The sequence below is a fragment of the Salmo trutta genome, chromosome 3 (assembly GCF_901001165.1).
Source record: "Salmo trutta chromosome 3, fSalTru1.1, whole genome shotgun sequence".
NCBI classification, from domain to species: Eukaryota; Metazoa; Chordata; class Actinopteri; order Salmoniformes; family Salmonidae; genus Salmo; species Salmo trutta.
The window spans coordinates 50,613,836-50,633,150 of NC_042959.1; the positions used below are offsets into that span (position 1 = coordinate 50,613,836).

Here is a 19,315-nt window from a genome sequence, read left to right on the forward strand (position 1 = left end):
TTACGATAAGTAGCCTATACTAGAGAAATGTGAAGTTTGAAATGAAATACATTTAGTTAATATGGGTGATTGTTAATATGTCACCTGATGGCTACAATCATCAATCTAGTTGTAGTAGTTTAAAGGGTAATACAAAAGAACTGGTGCACATTCATGTTATAAACTTATCCATCTATTTATCGGTATCGCATCAGTTCATTTATTTTTGTCCATATCACCCAGTTAAATGTACATTCTGCAAATACATAATTGTAGGGGACAGAACCACCCCCAAGTGTCAAACAAATCCACTTAACAGGAAGAGGGAAGTATGTGGATGCATTGACTGTGCTGTCCATGGTGCTGATTTCTGGTACTGTGTGTGTGAGACCTGTGACTGTGGTGTGTGTGCAGTCTGTTACTGTTCTGTGTCTGGCTAGCCTTTGTGTCCATCTGGAACTTTTTTGCACCCTTCAGATGTTGTGTTCTTCCAACATTTGAACCTTTGCGCAGAATTCCAGCCAGTTTGATCATCTCTTTGCTGCCCGTCTAGTGGGAATGTTCTTGTTTACCCAATCAGATGTTTTGCTTCTTTTCCCCTCACCCCTTTTTTTTGTATTTCTTTATTTAATACGATTCCCGCATTCCTCTCTTTCTGCCAGGTACCTGATGGACGGAGCGGAGTCCAGCTCGGAGGGGAGCGACATAGAGGAGGATGAAGAGAGTGAGGAGGAAAAAGAGAGGAGGGTAAGGGCTACTTAAACCGTTCCATAACCTAGCAGTATGACGTGAAATGATTGCCTAAGAAGAAAAACATCACAACTCTGCTTCAAGTAATTGTAATTGTTCTGATTTACATAATTGTATTTGTTTTATTCCCACCCCCATACTGCCCTCTCCGTCATTGGCAGACTCCACAAAAGATGAGAGAAGAAGAAAGGCAACCCACTCCCAGAAAGACCCCCATCAAGAAAGAGGAGGAGGATCTGTATGGTGGCTCCACAGATGCAGATGAACCAGGTTTCCATTATACACACCTCCATTAGAGCTGGGACGATAAACCTAAAATGACCGTGATTTTGCTACACAACGTTCCTGTAGCTTGTTCTAAAACCATTTGGTCAACAGTAGCCTATGTATTATTTTGATTCCTGTTAGAAAAGTATCTGCCTGTCCCTGTTTTGCTGTCAGCTGCTGACTCTCACTCCCTCTCCCCACTGTGCGCACAGAGGAGTGAGAGACGAATTCTGAGAAGCACAAGCATATGACCGTTGCGGGAAAAATACAGTTGTCAAAGGAACTACTGTTCTATACTGAACAAAAATACAAACACAACATGCAACAATTTCGTTGATCTTACAGAGTTACTGTTGGTATGAGGAAATCTGTCAATTTAAAGTCATTCATTAGGCCCTAATCTATGGATTTCACATGACTTTTTTTAAGATGCCTTAAAAAAAATGGGCCTCAGGATCTCGTCATGTTTTTTTTGAGCATTCACATTGCCATCGATAAGATGCAATTGTGCTCGTTGTCCGTAGCTTATGCCTGCCCATACCATAACTCCCCTGCCACCATGGGGCACTCTGTTTACAACTTTGACATCAGCAAAACACTCGCCCACACGACGCCATACACGTGGTCTGCGGTTGTGATGCCGGTTGGACGTACTGCCAAATTCTCTAAAACGACGTTGGAGAGATGGCTTATATTAGAGAAATGAACATAAAATGATCTGGCAATAGCTCTGGCGGACATTCCTGCACTCAACATGCGAATTGCAAACTCCCTTATCACAATATCATTTTTTGTCCATTTAGCCCAGCTCTAGCACCTCCCAAAATGTTTTTTTTTTAACTGTAATTTATCACTGATTTATCGTTAGAGCAAAAATGTGTCAATTTATCACAATATGGATTTTTGTCCATATCGCCCAGCTCTAACATACACACTGCCTAGGTTCAGACACAGAATCACTGATCAAAATGCATCTCAACGCATCACTTTCTCTTGGTTTTTCCTGGGGTTGAATGCATGAATGAATTAGTTAATGCGTGAATGAATTAATCCTTTAATGTCCCATAGGGAAATCTGCTTGGCAACATATGGGACATTAAAATATTAGTTCATTCATTTGTTCGATCGTTCATTCGCTCGTTCTTTCATTCAAATGTTGTTGACAAGCTTTAGTTGGATTTCACTCCCTACGACTTCCCCGTTAAAGGTAAATAATAGTAAATAAACACTACCACAGGAGATGGGCCTAACGTTGAGGATCAACTGCTATCTAGGGCAATATGGCTGTAGTGCAGTTAGAGGCGCTTGCAGAGTAGTCTCAGATGTCTTACTTAAGAGAGAGTCCTGCTACACCTGAGACAATGCGGTTGAGAGGAGGGATGAACAGATTTGGAAGGAGGGGAAGTATGGAAATGTATGAACTCACTATTGTAAGTCGCTCTGGATAAGAGCGTCTGCTAAATGACTCAAATGTAAATGTAAGTGGACAACCAGCCCCCAAGAAGAAGGGGATAGATTAAATGGAGAGATGAGCTAAGAGGGTGTTATTTTGACTGATGGGGGGATAGAGGAAATGGAGAGGAGCTAAGGGAGTGTTATTTTGACTGATGGGGGATAGAGGAAATGGAGAGGAGCTAAGGGAGTGTTATTTTGACTGATGGGGGATAGAGGAAATGGAGAGGAGCTAAGGGAGTGTTATTTTGACTGATGGGGGATAGAGGATTCTGAGGGTGACATGTTTATCATCCTAAACATTGAGGCTGTAGTCAAACCAGTCAGGATCACTTCAGCACTGCTTTTGAAACAAACAGAACAGATACTAATTTGCGTAGCGGACATTATTCTCTCCACTTATTTATAAACCTGCATAAATCATTGCTGCCAGTTTTCTCGTGAGCTAATGGTGCTCATAACAGACAACCACACACTTTTGATAGCAGCTGAATCATGTATGTCAGAATGGAAGGACCCTGACATGGTGTTGGAAAGGATAGGAGAAATGAACATACTCTCTGGCCATACTCGTTTCCAGAGACTCGTTTCGTCACCTTTTCCTGCCAGCGCCATTATTGCAGTAAATGTTTTTCTATGGCCATGTAGTGAATGAAATCGCTCGATGGGCTTTAATACATTTGCTCAAGTAGCTAGCCGAGGAAGAAGGAAAGACTAACACCACTAAGACTGAAGAGGATGGACATGAAAGAGGGTGAACTGGACAGAGGAAGTGAAGTTGGGAAAAGACTGCTTTAATGAATTGCGTGGCGGGATGGACGGATTGACAACACCACCATTAAAAGGACAGGAAGAGAGGGATGCGTGTCGAGAGGACAAGGGGAGCGAAAGAAGCACTTGCGTAGAGCAATCGCTGCCGAGAGACTTGTGCATGATTCTAATTTCTATGGTAATGCGAGGCCAGGAGTAAGTGGTCCGGGCGCATTAGTGTGTCGAGAACGTCTTTACTAACGCATCACATACCTGGAAAGAGGGAAGACGAATGAATCGCGACTGGGTGGATCTCAATAGTCTAGAAGTAGCTTATTTTCCTTGTCTCCTTCATCTGCACTGGTTGGAAAATACATATTAACAGTATTAAGGAAACCTAGCTTTTAACTAGGGCCTAAGTACAAGGCTTTTTATTTTGGAAGAGCAAAGCTTAGAGAGGTATGGGTGAAGCACGTACATACATTTCTACAGCGTAGTATAGACTTAAGTTATGACCCGATGTAGGTTAGTAAGATGGTATGCTTCTGATGTAGGTTATGTTCTTCTGATGTAATAAAATGTTGTTATTCTCCCACAGAAGATGAGTCTGGCATGGACACGGAGGACGAGCTGAAGAGGTAACTAACATCACCAATGAACATGAATGGGATAGTGTTCATATTTGACTGTAGCGGGGGTCGAAGCCATGTCCTACTGCAGGACCTCTGGGTTGACAGTGCCTCTGCCCTAGCCTGGTTTCAGATCTCTGCTGTCGGAGTTGCCCAATGACCATATGAGTTGCCCAATGACCATATGAGTTGCCCAATGACCATATGAGTTGCCCAATGACCGTAGGAGTTGCCCAATGACCGTAGGAGTTGCCCGTAGGAGTTGCCCAATGACCGTAGGAGTTGCCCAATGACCGTAGGAGTTGCCCAATGACCGTAGGAGTTGCCCAATGACCGTAGGAGTTGCCCAATGACCGTAGGAGTTGCCCAATGACCGTAGGAGTTGGCAAGACAGCACAAAGGTCTGGGACCATGATACCTTGATCCTCTTGTTGCTCATCATGGTTATAATTACACGTTTTGTTATTTTACTGGGTTTGCCAACTCGCCAAATATATATTTTTCCATCTGTTTAAGGCGGGTGTAGGTAGGTTGGAGAGAGATCGACGGAGAGAGATTGTTCTCATTTTGATTCATTAGTTGTCGGATTGCGCTGTCGTCGTGAATGTAAATGAATTGCCGAGCTTGTTGGTGGAAAATATTTTTGTTGTAGAGCATCAATACAAGTCTTAAACTCCGCCATACTGAAATGGTCTTGCATCAAACATTCCCCTCGCGCTCAAGCTCTTTCAGTATTCTGAAGAGAGCGTGGGTGTTTCTTTTGTATGGGGGCAGAAATGTCTGGTTCTGTCAGTTGTATTTGTTGTGCGGCATCACAACAGAATGAACAGGTTTCGTGTCTCTTCATTCAAGGACACCAGCAGAGCATCAATTAGTAGTTTCATAACCCCCATTTCATAAAGAACTTTTCTCTCTCTCGTCGGCAGGGTGGAGAGCGTGAGTCGGCAGAAGGAAGGAGAGAAGGAGAGAAAAGGAGTGAAGGAGGAGGACCCTTTTGGGGGGTCGACGGACGAGAACACTGACGCTGAGGCTGAGGAGGACAAGCCCATCCCTGAGTTACCAGGTCTGTCTGTCTGTCTGTCTGTCTGTCTGTCTGTCTGTCTGTCTGTCTGTCTGTCTGTCTGTCTGTCTGTCTGTCTCTGTATAGTCTGTGCTGGCTGTGTGTGTCAGTTTGTTCTTGCTAATTGTTCATGTTATTCAACATCAATAAAGTACTTTTCTATAAGCTATGCTGTTTTTCACGACGCTCACAAACGTTAAGTTGTCAAATTGCACATAATTTCTTATCTTTTTCCCATCAGTGATGAACAATGATGATTACTGTAATGCTATGCAGGGAGTCTTTCTCTCATGCGGATCTATCATTTTCTTACTACCCTTTAGATTTCCTAACTGGAAAACGATTCTTCCTCTACGGCAAGTTCCCCAACAATGACAGGCGCCTACTCCTGCGGTACATCATCGCCTTCAACGGGTAGGGAGAAGAAAGAGAGACTGACTACAGAATGAGAGTAGGGCAAAGTTTCCTGTAACAGTAGTACTTTACTAGTACTTTTTGAGGTAATACAAGTGATCAGCGGATGAGGGATTGTGTGTCATTGTACCTTTATATAACAGTGTTTGGGATCTCCGGCGAGACGGGTAGCTTTCTCACTCTCTTCCTCCTCTTCCCCATATCTCTCGCTCTCTGTCTTTGTTCCTCTCCCTCTCTCTTCAGGGAGGTGGAGGACTACATGAGTGAAAAGGTCCAGTTTGTCGTTACCAGCGAGGGATGGCACGACTCCTTTGAAGACGTGAGTGTGACCTCCCTTTTGTTTCCTTCGAAAGACCTCTTGATGTTAAACACGCACAAATATGAGAGTGCGATACACAAGCAGGCAGGCGCACACTCACACACCACGAACATGATTTGTGTAACACACACACACTTATAAAGGTCTCATCTCTTTGTAAAAAGGTAACGACTCCAGGGAGTTAGAATGCTAGTCATCTATGTAAAGTGCTCAATTCATAGTCTGCTCCCAAAAAGAGACAGAGAAAGGGATAATGGTATTTTCCCCTTTGAAAGGCTTGGAATGAAATAACATTGCCACTCTAGCTGTCACATGATCATCTTAAGTGAAATAAGTAGTACATTTTTCCTAGATGAGGCCAGACAAAATTGATTCACTGTTTTAACGTATTTTCCCCCCAGAAAAGTGAGGCGAGCGAGTGGAATTTTTTTAAATAATAATAATCATTAGGTGGGTAAGGAATAACAGTACTTTACCACACTGTCCTAGGCTATATGGACATGAACAATAGGTGAAATATTCAATTTCAGACTGATTTTCAGATTATTATTATTATTAATACACAAATTAACATTATTCACATCGGATGTATGAAAGAATGCAATATTCTATCATTTTCCAAAATGATTGAAAACAAAGTAATGTATGAATGTATTATCAGTTCATTAATCTACTTAATTGTATAGCCTACCAAATTCAAGCATCATTAACAATAAATAATTGTAATCAAATTGAAATGTTGACGCATACTAATGAGTTCATTACCTGAATGCATCTCTATAGCCTAGGCCTTAACAAAATATTCATACAAATAGGATTAGACCCTCTCATAGACTAGGCCTGGTAGAAAGAGGGTCAATCAAGTTCGGTCTGCCAAATGAATGTGGCGTTGGAAAAGAATACATAAATCCAGCCATAGATTATAACCTTTCATCAACAACAAGAAAAGTTGTTTTATAACATGCACAATTAGAAGCATCAATCTATATAGATGAAGCGTGACTCAATTCGAGCCCAGTAACTTTGCTCACCGCATCCTCCTTCGACTGTCTCGTCTGGCTGCCACGACTAAGCATGTGGGTGCCACTGGCGATGTACTTTGCTGGACACGCTAGCTGTTCTCGGCGGCGCGTCATCACTTCAAACGCATTTCGTTGTGGTGTTATCGGTTGGCCTACTACCAGTCAATTGGTTAAATGACATTGTTGTTTTGTCTGTTAATCGCTTCTAATAGATCTGAAAATGATGCAATAACCATGAATTCAACCGACTGTTTGTTTATAATGAGGGACGTCCCATCTTTAACCTGGACACATAAATAGTAGGAATTTGCGCTGGCTTCAGCCATGACCGCATGAGAGAGAAATTAAACATCTGCACGTCGCCTGCAGGTGCCAGTGTGTGTGTTTCACTGTCCAATCCGAGGCTGGAACATGATCTGAGCGTGTGATCTGAGGCTGTTCGGTCTCTTGGGCATCAACTTGGGAAAGCCTCAAGGCAGAGCGGACAGTGCATTATAAACAAAGAGCTGTGTATATTGGCCAAAAAGTAGAACATCTGATTATTATTATTATTATTATTTTTTTCGGGGTGTGGAGAAAAGTGAGGCGTGGCAACCATTAAACAGTAATTCAACTTTGTACGGCCTAAGTATTATTTATATATTTTTTAAATATCCATAAAAGGACTGATTCTAGGACATGGATAATTTTAGGAATACTTTTGATGTGCTGTTTACCTACCTCAGTGCCTTTTGATGTGCTGTTTACCTACCTCAGGGCCTTTTTTGTGCATCACTGATGTTTGATATGATATTGGACATTTGTGGTTAGTTGCCTTTTGATGTAGGTCGGTTACACGGACATCTGTGTTCCAAGCCAGCTCATTTGCAATGGAAAGTGCTTCTGCCAAGTCACGAGCTATTGAAATATATATGTTGTTGACCTATTTGGTGTACCATTTTAAATATTGGCTGGCGAACCCTCATGCGCTCAAAGGGTTCAGTCTCTGTAGCCCTTTATTATTAAACAGATTTCCACCTCCTGACATATTTTCCTCTCACTCTCTCGCTTTCTCTCTCTCTCTCTCTCTGCCACAGGCACTGATGGAGAATGGTAATTTAAGCTTTGTCAAACCCACATGGATTTTTGCCATCAACGATCGACAGAAGATGCTGCCATATCAGCCCTACACTGTTGTCCCTTGAGACTTGCATTTGCTAACGTGCTCACACACACTAACACACACACAACAGTATTGTACCTGTCCAAAGGGTAGGAGAGATCTACATTGAAGCCATAGAGACTAGCTCTTCTCCGATCCTCAGGTAAATGAAACCAAGCCCGTGCCATTTTGGTACAAATGCCTTAACGTTACCTGAGGCCATCCAGAGAGCTGGATGAAATGGTTTCCTTACCAGAGATGGCATATCTTCACAGACTTATCATTACCGGTGCACAAAAATAACTCCCCTATCGGTCTCTCTTTTAGGGCTTTTAAAACTACATTTCTCTGCTTTACCTCCACTACTTCAGGGTCTATGTGGAAACTTCAGTTATCACTCATGTCCTGAAAAGCCACTGGCTTTGATAGAGGGGGGTGTATTGGTGTTAGGAGCAACATAAAGAGTCCTAGGTGTAGCCGGAATGGCACCCTATTGTCTATAAAGAGACCTATAGGCCCTGGTCAATAGTAGTGCACTACATAGGGAATAGGGTGCCGTTTACAGACGTAAAGGTGTTTTGTTAGTTATTTAAGGTCACTGACACTCGATGTCAACGACCAGGAAATATGAATAGAAAATAAGGCCTTTGTCCTTATTAGGTAGGAATATGAAATGGGCTTCAAGGATTGGTTGGTATTTCTCATCTTATTATTTTATTTTTCAGCAAGTCCACTTTGGCCAAATACATGGGATTGTAGTGTAATTTGTAGCATGTAGTGCTGTAGAATTACGTGTACTTTTGTTTTATTCATGTTGTATGCTGTTTGAATTGTACACAGAGACTATTGTGTGCAAAAGCGTGAGGATCCAATAAGTCCTGTTTTTGCTTGGTTATTTTTGGAAGTATCTGATGTGTGTTCATCATCCTTATTTTTCCCGTCTAGATTCGACTTGTTTATTACAGTATCTTAGCTTTGCTTTCAGATTCTTCCCCCCCCAAAATAAATATTTGATAAATTAAAATAATGCATTTTTTAATGAATTGCACACCCTGCGTGTTTTTATTGATCAACTAGACAGATTTAAGCTGATTTGAATGGAACCCATCCTTCTTTCCTCTATTCATATTCTGTTTTCATCCCTCCATTCTCTATCATCCCCCCGTAATTCAGTTCTCTCCATGTTTCCCTCTCCAGTCAAGGGGATTAGAGTAATGGAAGAAGAGCAAGAGGGAGAAGAGAAATTATGATAAAATGTTTGAATTCTCTACAATGATTTTTTTGAATGTGTATATATATATTTTTTTTTTGGGGGGGGGGGAATATGTCAGTGGTGTGAGATGAATGCATACAGTTTTAGACATTCATTACCTGACACAACATTGTTAAAGTTGAAATGCCATTTGTAATATTTTTCACAAGCCTTTTAGGAGTGTATACTTAATTCCATTTGGAGCCCCAGATGGATTCATAGACGTTTCAAAAGCTTTTATTAATTTTATGGTCTCATGTTCCTTTAACATATTTGGCATGTCCTTGAAATCGAGAGACCAGTAGATCTAAGAGTTTAGAATTGTGCAAAGTAAGGCCCTTTTCACTTCATAGTGTTGTCTATACTGTTGTTCTTTAGTCTGATAGGCAATTTATTAGTCAAATATTGACATTTTATAGGTATATGGCTACATTCTGATGTACTTTGAGTACCTTAGTCAAGTATTGACTAAGGTACCTTAGTCAAGTATTCCTGTTAGTGAGTTGTGTGTATCAAAGTTCTCACACAATCTTTTTATCCAGCTCTACTTCCTCAAGTTGTCAATGTGTAGACTGAACCATTGTCTGGCCCACCTGAGGTACCTTATTCACAGTTTCTAAGCTTGCTTTCTCATTGGCTATATCCCGATTCTCCACCCTTTTTAAAGCATAGGAATGGTGTAAGCATTGGCTGGAAGGAGTTTACACCATTGTAAAATCCATGAGAGGAAGTGTGTGCACACTTTGGAAGAACGGTGAAGAATTGGGGCTCAGCTATACTGTGTAGATCAGATTATGCTCCCAGTGAGGGACATTGGTGAGAGCTTTGTGCATGGAACAAACCAGCAGTTATGATCATTTTGAGCGAGTCGTTTACTGAGATACTGCAATTGGATGAAGGGGATTTTGATTTGATAGACACAGAGAGGCTTAAAGGTCTGCTTCATTGGAGATGGTTTAATAACCTTTCCAGATAGTGTGCTGTCTTAACTTCTGAGGCAGGGGTGGGCAACTAGATTCAGCTGCGGACCGATTTTTGTCAGAGCTGATGAACTGGGGCCTGCAACATAATTATAATAATTTGTACACTGCAAATTGACCAAGTAAGCCCAAAAATATATATTTTTAAATGAAGTCATAATTTCATACCTTGATTCCATTGAGACACGATCACATCCTGTATGTCTATCTTTTTATTTGTGGGAATACTTGGGAACAGATTTCCTAAATAAACATTTTTAGCTGAATTCCTGCTGATTTTGTAGTCCTCTTTGACAAAAAACTTTGAGGGGCCAAAATAAATTACTCATAGGCCGAAGGTGTGTCTGTTTGTACCATGAAAAACAAACTGAGCGGATAGGCTTCATTCAGTACTTGGGCACTAACCAACTTCACTGAACTATCTTTTATAATTATGAGATAAGATTCTTACACTCACTGCGTTTTCAAGTGAGTTAGAGAACACTGCCTATTTCATAATGCCTGCCCTCATCCATTGCTATCCCCGTTTATGCATTGATGATGAAGCATATACGTTTTCCCCTTCGAATTGTCTTCCCCGTCTCATTTCTCTCTGATGATCTCCTCTGTTGCTTCTGCTCATTGCGAGCGCTGCCAAACGTATATGGATGATTTTAATTTGTTGCCCAATTGGAGCGCTTTAGAGATCTTTTTACCCACGCAGTTCATTTTTTTTCATCGGTCTGTTTTTTTCTTCTGAACACACACACACACACACTGCTAACTGGATCTGATCTGAGGAATGGCTAATGAGGGAGGAGGAGGGGGGAAGAGGGAGAGGGAGGCTACTGCTAAATCACTTGGAGGAAAGTACAGAGTGAAAACCAGATAGAGGTGGCGAGAGGAAGGGATTTTCTGCTGGAACACTCATTGAGGAGTAGAGGGAGTGAGTGTGTTGCATGTTATAGAGGTTGAGGTGTAAGCTCTGACAGGAGAGGGTTAGCAGGCTCAGAAGCAGACTGAGTGGTGACTGACTGATTCACTCTGTCATTTTCCATTTTCTGCTTATTCAGAGCGACCTACAGTATAGTGAGTGCATACATTTTCATGCTGTATGTTGCAATTCTCTGTTTGGAGGGAATGGGACTGACTACCACTACAGCCGACTGAGGGTAAGTTGCAGTTTAACCTACTTTTTTACTCATCATTTTGTTGCTATTTGGATTACCTGTCTCTGTATTTTTACGTTATCTGGTGTATGTCGCTCTGTGTCTGTGTGTACTTGTTCGTTCATTAATTCATGCACATATGGTGGATTTACACAGAGCTTGAGACTTAGATGCAGCAGGAGGTGGGTAGTTCAGGAACTAGCACTTTAGAATGTCAGGTAGCAGGTCTGCGTCCCAGCAGGAGCATAGAAAACCCTTTGAGAGTGGTCGACTCCCCTAGAAAAGGAATGGGATTAAATATACCACTGTTTGGTATAATGACTGAATACATTAAGACTAGTAATGAGTCCAGGGGATGTATGTATTAAAAGTCTGAGTCGGAGTGCTTATTTAGGATCAGTTTAGCCTTTTAGAACACAAGATTGCATGGATAGGGCAGACCTCGTTCTAGATTAGCACTCCTACTCTGAGATGCTTGATGCACCAGAATTTCTGCTTCGAAACATGGGACAAGTCAAGTACTTCGTTAGTCCGTCAATAAATGATATTCTTTGCTCTGCTCCCATCCCCCCCAGACACAAACACACACCACACATTGGGAGCAGCACAGGGTCCGCCTCAGTGCAGCGCCCCTGGAGCCATGTACGGGTTAAGTGCCTTGCTCAAGGGCACAATGATAGCAGGTGGTACCTGCTATCATGAGGCCTCTTGCCAGGCCGTCATTGTAAATACGAAAGCAATTATTAATTGACATGCCTGGTTAAATAAAGGTAAACTAAATCGTTTTCTAGAGCTGATTATGGTCTTAATAAGCAGTGAGAGGAATAGTAGATCATGGAGCGTTGAGTCTGAGAAGTGAGGGATTTAAAATATACCAGTCAGTCAGTATTTATTCATGAATTAATGAATTTCCCACCAACTCTCAGCAGTGGGATGATAATGCGGCAGCCAGCCCAGCCACTACACTGAGTCCATCCTCTCAACACTGCTCAATTTCCTCCCTTTCCCTCCATTGATTGTCGCTGCCCAGTGAATATCTCACCTAGAACGAAGTTGGGTACACATTTTTTAAAAGTATTTTGTGTTGCTACTAACAAGGCCAAAGCTGTGCTAGACCTAGCTAGAGTCAATGTGACAGACAAGGAGGGAGAGAAGACAGAGAGAGAGAGCATGGAAGGACAGAGAGGTGATCTAGTGCATGGGTTGTTGTCATTTAGAGACCACATATTTAACAGCCACAAGTTAAGGGCATATTCTAAAAAAGAATGAGGTGGCTGTTATATATCTCCAAACACAACCATTTTTAGGGAGAAAAGGATTGTCAGAGAAAGAGAGGGTTGGAAGACACTGTTCTTATTTAATGAAAAGTCTAGACTGTCTACTTCACTAGATAGTTTGAGTCTTCATCTGCATAACTTTAATTAAGTATGGCTTAAAGAAGCACTGACACAGACAGTATAAAACAACAAGGTTAACTCAATTCCCCTCTTAGACACATCTCATCTATCTAAAATTCGTTTTTTTTTAATCCATGAAACAAGTCTTAGAACACGCTTTGTATCCACTATCCATGATTTCTCATAAGCACTGCCGTGTAGAGCTTTTTCACAACAAGCCCAATTGCTCAACAGTACTGACCTTGTTAAACATATTGATTTCCTGTCAGTCAAAGGACTAAAGGAAGTAGGATAAAATAATGTATAGTAAATAAGGGATTCAAATTATATTCCCTTACAAAAAAGGTTGCAGTTTTGAAACAGCAGTCAACTGTGGTATTTTCAACGCAATAATTGCAGAATAACTGCAGTTGAACTGCAGTTATACTGCAAAATTACTACATAAAAAAACTTCTTTTGGATGCCGTATTTGCAGCATCCTGCAGTTATTCTGCACTCTGACTGCAATCTTTTTTCGTAAGGGTTGAAAGCAGATGGACTACAGGAAAAGGAGGGGAAAAGGTTCAAGTTCCTTGATGTCCACATCCCCAACAAACTATCATGGTCCAAACACACCAACAAACTCATGAAGAGGGCACGACAACGCCTTTTCCCCCTCAGGAGACTGAAAAGATTTGGCATGGGTCCCCAGATCCTCAAAGTTCTACAGCTGCACCATCGAGAGCATCCTGACCGGTTGCATCACCGCCTGGTATGGCACCTGCTCGGCATCTGACCGCAATGCGCTACAGAGGGTAGTGCGTACGGCCCAGTACATCACTGGGGCCAAGCTTCCTGCCATCCAGGACCTCTATACTAGGCGGTGTCAGAGGAAGGCCCAAAAAATTGTCAAAGACTACAGTCACCGAAGTCAGACTGTTCTCTCTGCTACCGCACGGCAAGCGGTACCGGAGCGCCAAGTCTAGGTCCAAAAGGCTCCTTAACAGCTTCTACCCCCAAGACATAAGACTGCTGAACAATTAATCAAATGGCCATCTGGACTATTTGCATTGACACCCCCTCCCCCCTTTGTTTTTACCCTGCTGCTACTCACTGTTTATTATCTATCCATAGTCACTTTACCCCTACCTACATGTACAAATTACATCGACTAACCTGTACCCCAGTACATTGACTCGGTACCGGTACCCTCTGTATGTAGCCTCATTATTGTTATTTTTTTGCTTACATTTTTTATTTATTCAGTAAATATTTTCTTAACCAACAATGCAGTTTTAAGAAAATAGAGTTAATAGAGTTAAGTAAGCATTTCACGGTAAGGTCTACACATGTTGTATTCGGCGCATGTGACATACATTTTGATTTCAATTCGTTAAGAAATTAACATCCTATCATCATGCTTTGGGCCATTATTTTGGCTACCATGACTATGCCCCCATAGGGTCCAATCTTTCCAGCACTCTCCCCTAACCACCGAGCCTCAGGGTAAAAGTGGAAAAGGTAATGCTCTGAGACTATATATTCTGCGGAAACATCATAAAATACCTGAACACTTCTTCTCCCTTGCACAAATAAAGCCGTATGTCTGAAGCTCACCGGTGCGGGAATCTCTGAGGGCCCAGAATAGTTTATAAAATGTTTCATCTTCACTAGCAAGAGCTGAAGACAGATGGGCTAGAATAAAAGCAGACTGGTGGAGTAGAGAGAGGTACATGCAAGTGAAAGAACCTGAACCAACTGCCATGGGTGTAGCCAATGTGATTTATAATGGATATTTATTTTCTTCAGCATATTTTCTGTTCGACGAAAATGCGCACATGAAAATCATAGGTCCCAGATTGGTAGAAATGGTCATGTAAATTGTCACTCCACATGAAAAAAGTTGCTGACCACTTTTAAGCTTTAATTCATTCATTCTTCTGTAAAATAGGCATATCTGGCAATTCTGGCAAAGAATTTTTTATTTAACTTTATTTAACTAGGCAAGTCAGTTAAGAACAAATTCTTATTTTCAATGACGGCCTAGGAACAGTGGGTTAACTGCCTTGTTCAGGGGCAGAACGACAGATTTGTACCTTGTCGGCTCGGGGATTCGAACTTGCAACCTTTCGGTTACTAGTCCAACACTCTAACCACTAGGTTACGCTTCCGCCCCAAATGCCAGATGAGCTGGACCATTTTTTTGGTTGGGTGTGCTGGTAGAAATATTGTTTTAATATACAAATTAAACAATGAGAAAGGTGACATGGTCAGCGGCACATGGTCCTATTTTTTGCCGTACCAGGCGGTGATACAGCCCGACAGGATGCTCTCAATTGTGCGTCTGTAAAAGTTTGCAAGGGTCTTAAGGGTCAAGCTGAATTTCTTCAGCTTCCTGAGGTTGAAGAGACGCTGTTGCGGCTTCTTCACCATGCTGTTGCGGCTTCTTCAGCATGCTGTTGCGGCTTCTTCAGCATACTGTTTGCGTGGATGGACCATTTCAGATCGTCGGTGATGTGTATGCAGAGGAACTTGAAGCTTCTCACCTTCTCCACTACGGTCCCGTCGATGTGGATAGGGGCAGGTTCTCTCTGCTGTTTCCTGAAGTCCACGATCAGCTCCGTTTTGTTGACGTTGGGGGAGAGGTTATTTTCCTGGCACCACTCCGCCAGGGCCCTCACCACCTCCCTGTAGGATGTCTCATCATTGTTGGTATTCAGGCCTACAACTGTTGTTTGCAAACTTGATCATTGAGTTCGAGGTATGCGTGGCCATGCAGTCATGGGAGAACAGGGAGTACAGGAGGGGGCTGAGCACGCACCCTTGTGGGGCCATAGTGTTGAGGATCAGCAAAGTGGAGGTGTTGTGTCCTACCTTCACCCCCTGGGGGGCGGCCCGTCAGGAAGTCCAGTACCCAGTTGTAGAGGGCGGGGTTCAGACCCAGGACCCTGAGCTTAATGATGAGCTTGTAGGGTACTATGGTGGTGGCTGAGCTATAGTCAATGAAGAGGGCAATGGGGTACAGTTGGGCGGGCACTGTCCTCTAAGGCCTGCACACAACGCCAGTCCTGACCAACACACATTTTTTAGAGGTCAACACAGAGGTAAATAGTGTGATTTAGTCCAATAGGAACTCCGGTCATAGATTGTGGCCCTCTGAGAGACCCCTATTACCACTATGTGTCATTGGATGGAGTATGGATCCAATAGACTCTGTCTGGACAGCTAATTCTGAGAATGTGCTATAGTGCATTCGGAAAGTATTCAGACCCCTTGACTTTTTCCACTTTTTTTTTAAACTTTAGACTTATTCTAAAATGGATTAAGTAAATAAAAATCCTGACCAATCTACACACACAACCCATAATGACAAAGTGAAAACAGGTTTTTAGATTTGTTTGCACAAATCAAAAACAGAAATACCTTATTTACATAAGTATTCAGACCCTTTGCTATGAGACCCGGAATTGAGCTCAGGTGCATCTTGTTTCCATTGATCATCCTTGAGATGTTTCAACAACTTCATTGGAGTCCACCTGTGGTAAATTCAATTGATTGAACATGATTTGGAAAGGCACAGACCTTTCTATATAAGGTCCCACAGTTGACAGTGCATGTCAGAGCAAAAACCAAGTCATGAGGTTGAAGGAATTGTCCGTAGAGCTCTGAGACAGGATTGTGTCAAGGTACAGATCTGGGGAAGGGTACCAAAACATTTCTGCAGCATTGAAGGACTCCAAGAACACAGTGGCCTCCATCATTCTTAAATGGAAGAAGTTTGGAACCACCAAAACTCTTCCTAGAGCTGGCTGCCTGGCCAAACTGAGCAATTGGGGGTGAAGGGCCATGGTCAGGGAAGTGACCAAGAACCCAATGGTCACTCTGACAGAGCTCCAGAGTTCCTCTGTGGAGATGGAAGAACCTTCAAGAAGGACAACCATCTCTGCAGCACTCCACCTATCTGGCCTTTATGGTAGAGTGGCCAGACAGAAGCCACTCCTCAGTAAAAGGCACATGATGCCCGCTTAGAGTTTGCCTAAAGACTCTCAGACCATGAGAAACAAGGTGCTTCAACAGAGTATGGAGTAAAGAGTCTGAATACTTACAGTACCAATCAAAAGTTTGGACACACCTACTCATTCAAGGGTTTTTCTTTATTTTCACTATTTTCTACATTGTGGAATAATAGTGAAGACATCAAAACTATGAAATAACACATATGGAATCATGTAGTAACCAAAGAAGTGTTAAACAAATCTAAATATATTTTAGATTCTTCAAAGTAGCCACCCTTTGCCTTGATAACAGCTTTGCACACTCTTTGCATTCTCTCAACCAGCTTCATGAGGAATGCGTTTCCAACAGTCTTGAAGGAGTTCCCACATATGCTGTGCACTTGTTGTCTGCTTTTCCTTCACTCTGTGGTCCAACTCATCACAAACCATCTCAAATGGGTTGAGGTCGGGTGATTGTGGAGGCCAGGTCATCTGATGCAGCACTCAATCACTCTCATTGGTCAAATAGCTCTTACACAGCCTGGAGGTGTGTTTTGGGTCATTGTCCTGTAGAAAAACAAATGATTGTCCCACTAAGCGCAAACCAGATGGGATTGCGTATTACTGCAGAATGCTGTGGTAGCCATTGTCGTGTCTTGACTATCATTAAAACCTCTTACATCTAGATGTGCCGCTAGCGGAACGCCTCGCCAATATCCAATGATAGAGCATGGCGCGAATTACAAACTCCTCAAAAATCCCCAAACTTCCATTTATCAAACATATGACTATTTTACACCATTTTAAAGACAAGACTCTCCTTTATCTAACCACATTGTCCGATTTCAAAAAGGCTTTACAACGAAAGCAAAACGTTAGATTATGTCAGGAGAGTACCCAGCCAGAAATAATCACACACCCATTTTTCAAGCTAGCATATAATGTCACAAAAACCAAAACCACAGCTAAATGCAGCACTAACCTTTGATGATCTTCATCAGATGACACTCCTAGGACATTATGTTATACAATACATGCATGTTTTGTTCAATCAAGTTCATATTTATATCAAAAAACAGCTTTTTACATTAGCATGTGACGTTCAGAACTAGCATACCCACCGAAAACTTCCGGTGAATTTACTAACTTACTCACGATAAACGTTCACAAAAAACATAACAATTATTTTAAGAATTATAGATACAGAACTCCTTTATGCAATCGCGGTGTACGATTTTAAAATAGCTTTTCGGTGAAAGCACATTTTGCAATATTCTGAGTAGATAGCCCGGCCATCATGGCTAGCTATTTTGGCACTCACCAAACTCAGATTTACTATAAGAAACATTGGATTACCTTTGCTGTTCTTCGTCAGAATGCACTCCCAGGACTTCTACTTCAACACCCAATGTTGTTTTGGTTCCAAATAATCCATAGTTATATCCAAATAGCTGCGTTTTGTTCTTGCGTTCAAGACACTATCTGAAGGGTGACGCGCCGGCGCGTATCGTGACAAAAAAATTCAAAATATTCCATTACCGTACTTCGAAGCATGTCAAACGCTGTTTAAAATCAATTTTTAGGCGATTTTTCTCGTAAAATAGCGATAATATTCCAACCGGGAGACCTTGTTTTCGTTCAAACACTGAAAATAGAAAATGGAGTCTTCACATGCACGCCCGTGTCATTGTTCTCAGAACGACCACTTTCCAAAAGCCCTACTGTTTTTCGCCCAGGGACTGCAGAGTCATCATTCCCCGTTCTGGCGCCTTCTGAGAGCCTATGGGAGCCTTAGAAAATGTCACGTTACAGCAGAGATCCTCTATTTTTGATAAAGAGGCTATAGAAGGACAAGAAATGGTCAGACAGGGCACTTCCTGTATGGAATCTTCTCAGGTTTTGGCCTGCCATATGAGTTCTGTTATACTCACAGACACCAAACAGTTTTAGAAACTTTAGGGTGTTTTCTATCCAAATAAAATAATTATATGCATATTCTAGTTTCTGGGCAGGAGTAATAACCAGAATAAATCGGGTATGTTTTTTATCCGGCCGTGAAAATACTGCCCCCTATCCTAAACAGGTTAATGTGATTGACTGTTATTTGATGAAATAATTACATACCATGTAAAATTATTACGCGAATAAATTACTAATGTAACAATAAGTAAGTAATCTGGGGCACCACGGAGAAAGTTATTTAACGAGTTACTATCTCCTGACTAAACTCTAAAGATATAAATATCTCAGTCACAGCCAATTCATTAATTCTTATTTACTTTCAGTCTCATTCCGAATGTCGCAAAATCCTTGGATAGCTGCACGAACCATAGCATAAACGGTTAATCAGCGATCTAGAAATTGGCTTAATTATTTATTTACTAACTAAATAATCACACAGAATTACATTCACAAACAAACAGAATAGCTTACACATTGATTACTTCATAATGCAAAGTCAAGTCCCTGGTGGACTAAACCCGATATGATGGCTTGGTAGACAATGGAAAGGGGTGGGGACAGATAAAGAGTGGGAAAGACAGAATGCACCTACTACATACATACAGCTGAGAACTATGCTCATGGAAATGTGAATACTTTGCACATGAACGGTCGCTCATTCGAAAGAATTGCAATGTACATATTTACGTTTGTTTGTCTGCTGTCTCTCTGTTGAAAACACTTGATCCGCTTGGGGAGTTATTCGACAAAGTCTCTGGTTTGTCCACCAGAGACCACCAGAGATCAAAGTCTTTTGTAGTTGTAGCGTGTTCAGCGGGC

The 19,315-nt window shown here is 41.8% G+C and overlaps 2 protein-coding genes across 4 annotated transcripts in view; both read left to right on the forward strand.

Moving 5' to 3' along the window:
• The window catches only part of LOC115177302 (DNA repair protein XRCC1-like), a 34,034-nt gene extending 25,227 nt beyond the window's left edge, over positions 1-8,807 (forward strand). For 2 of the 3 annotated variants that reach the window (XM_029737953.1, XM_029737969.1), the window contains exons 11-17: positions 642-726; positions 891-999; positions 3,797-3,836; positions 4,754-4,890; positions 5,211-5,301; positions 5,545-5,620; positions 7,719-8,807. In XM_029737953.1, coding sequence (XP_029593813.1) covers positions 642-726; positions 891-999; positions 3,797-3,836; positions 4,754-4,890; positions 5,211-5,301; positions 5,545-5,620; positions 7,719-7,826 — 646 coding nt within the window. In that variant the 3' untranslated portion in view covers positions 7,827-8,807. The remainder of the gene's footprint in view (positions 1-641; positions 727-890; positions 1,000-3,796; positions 3,837-4,753; positions 4,891-5,210; positions 5,302-5,544; positions 5,621-7,718) is intronic. The other variant, XM_029737960.1, reaches the window with a different exon arrangement.
• Positions 8,808-8,959: 152 nt separating this feature from the next.
• Positions 8,960-19,315, forward strand: part of LOC115177319 (D(2) dopamine receptor A) — a 28,829-nt gene continuing 18,473 nt past the window's right edge. Inside the window, exon 1 of the mRNA XM_029737981.1 lies at positions 8,960-11,166. The gene's annotated coding sequence lies outside the window, so the exon portion shown is untranslated. The remainder of the gene's footprint in view (positions 11,167-19,315) is intronic.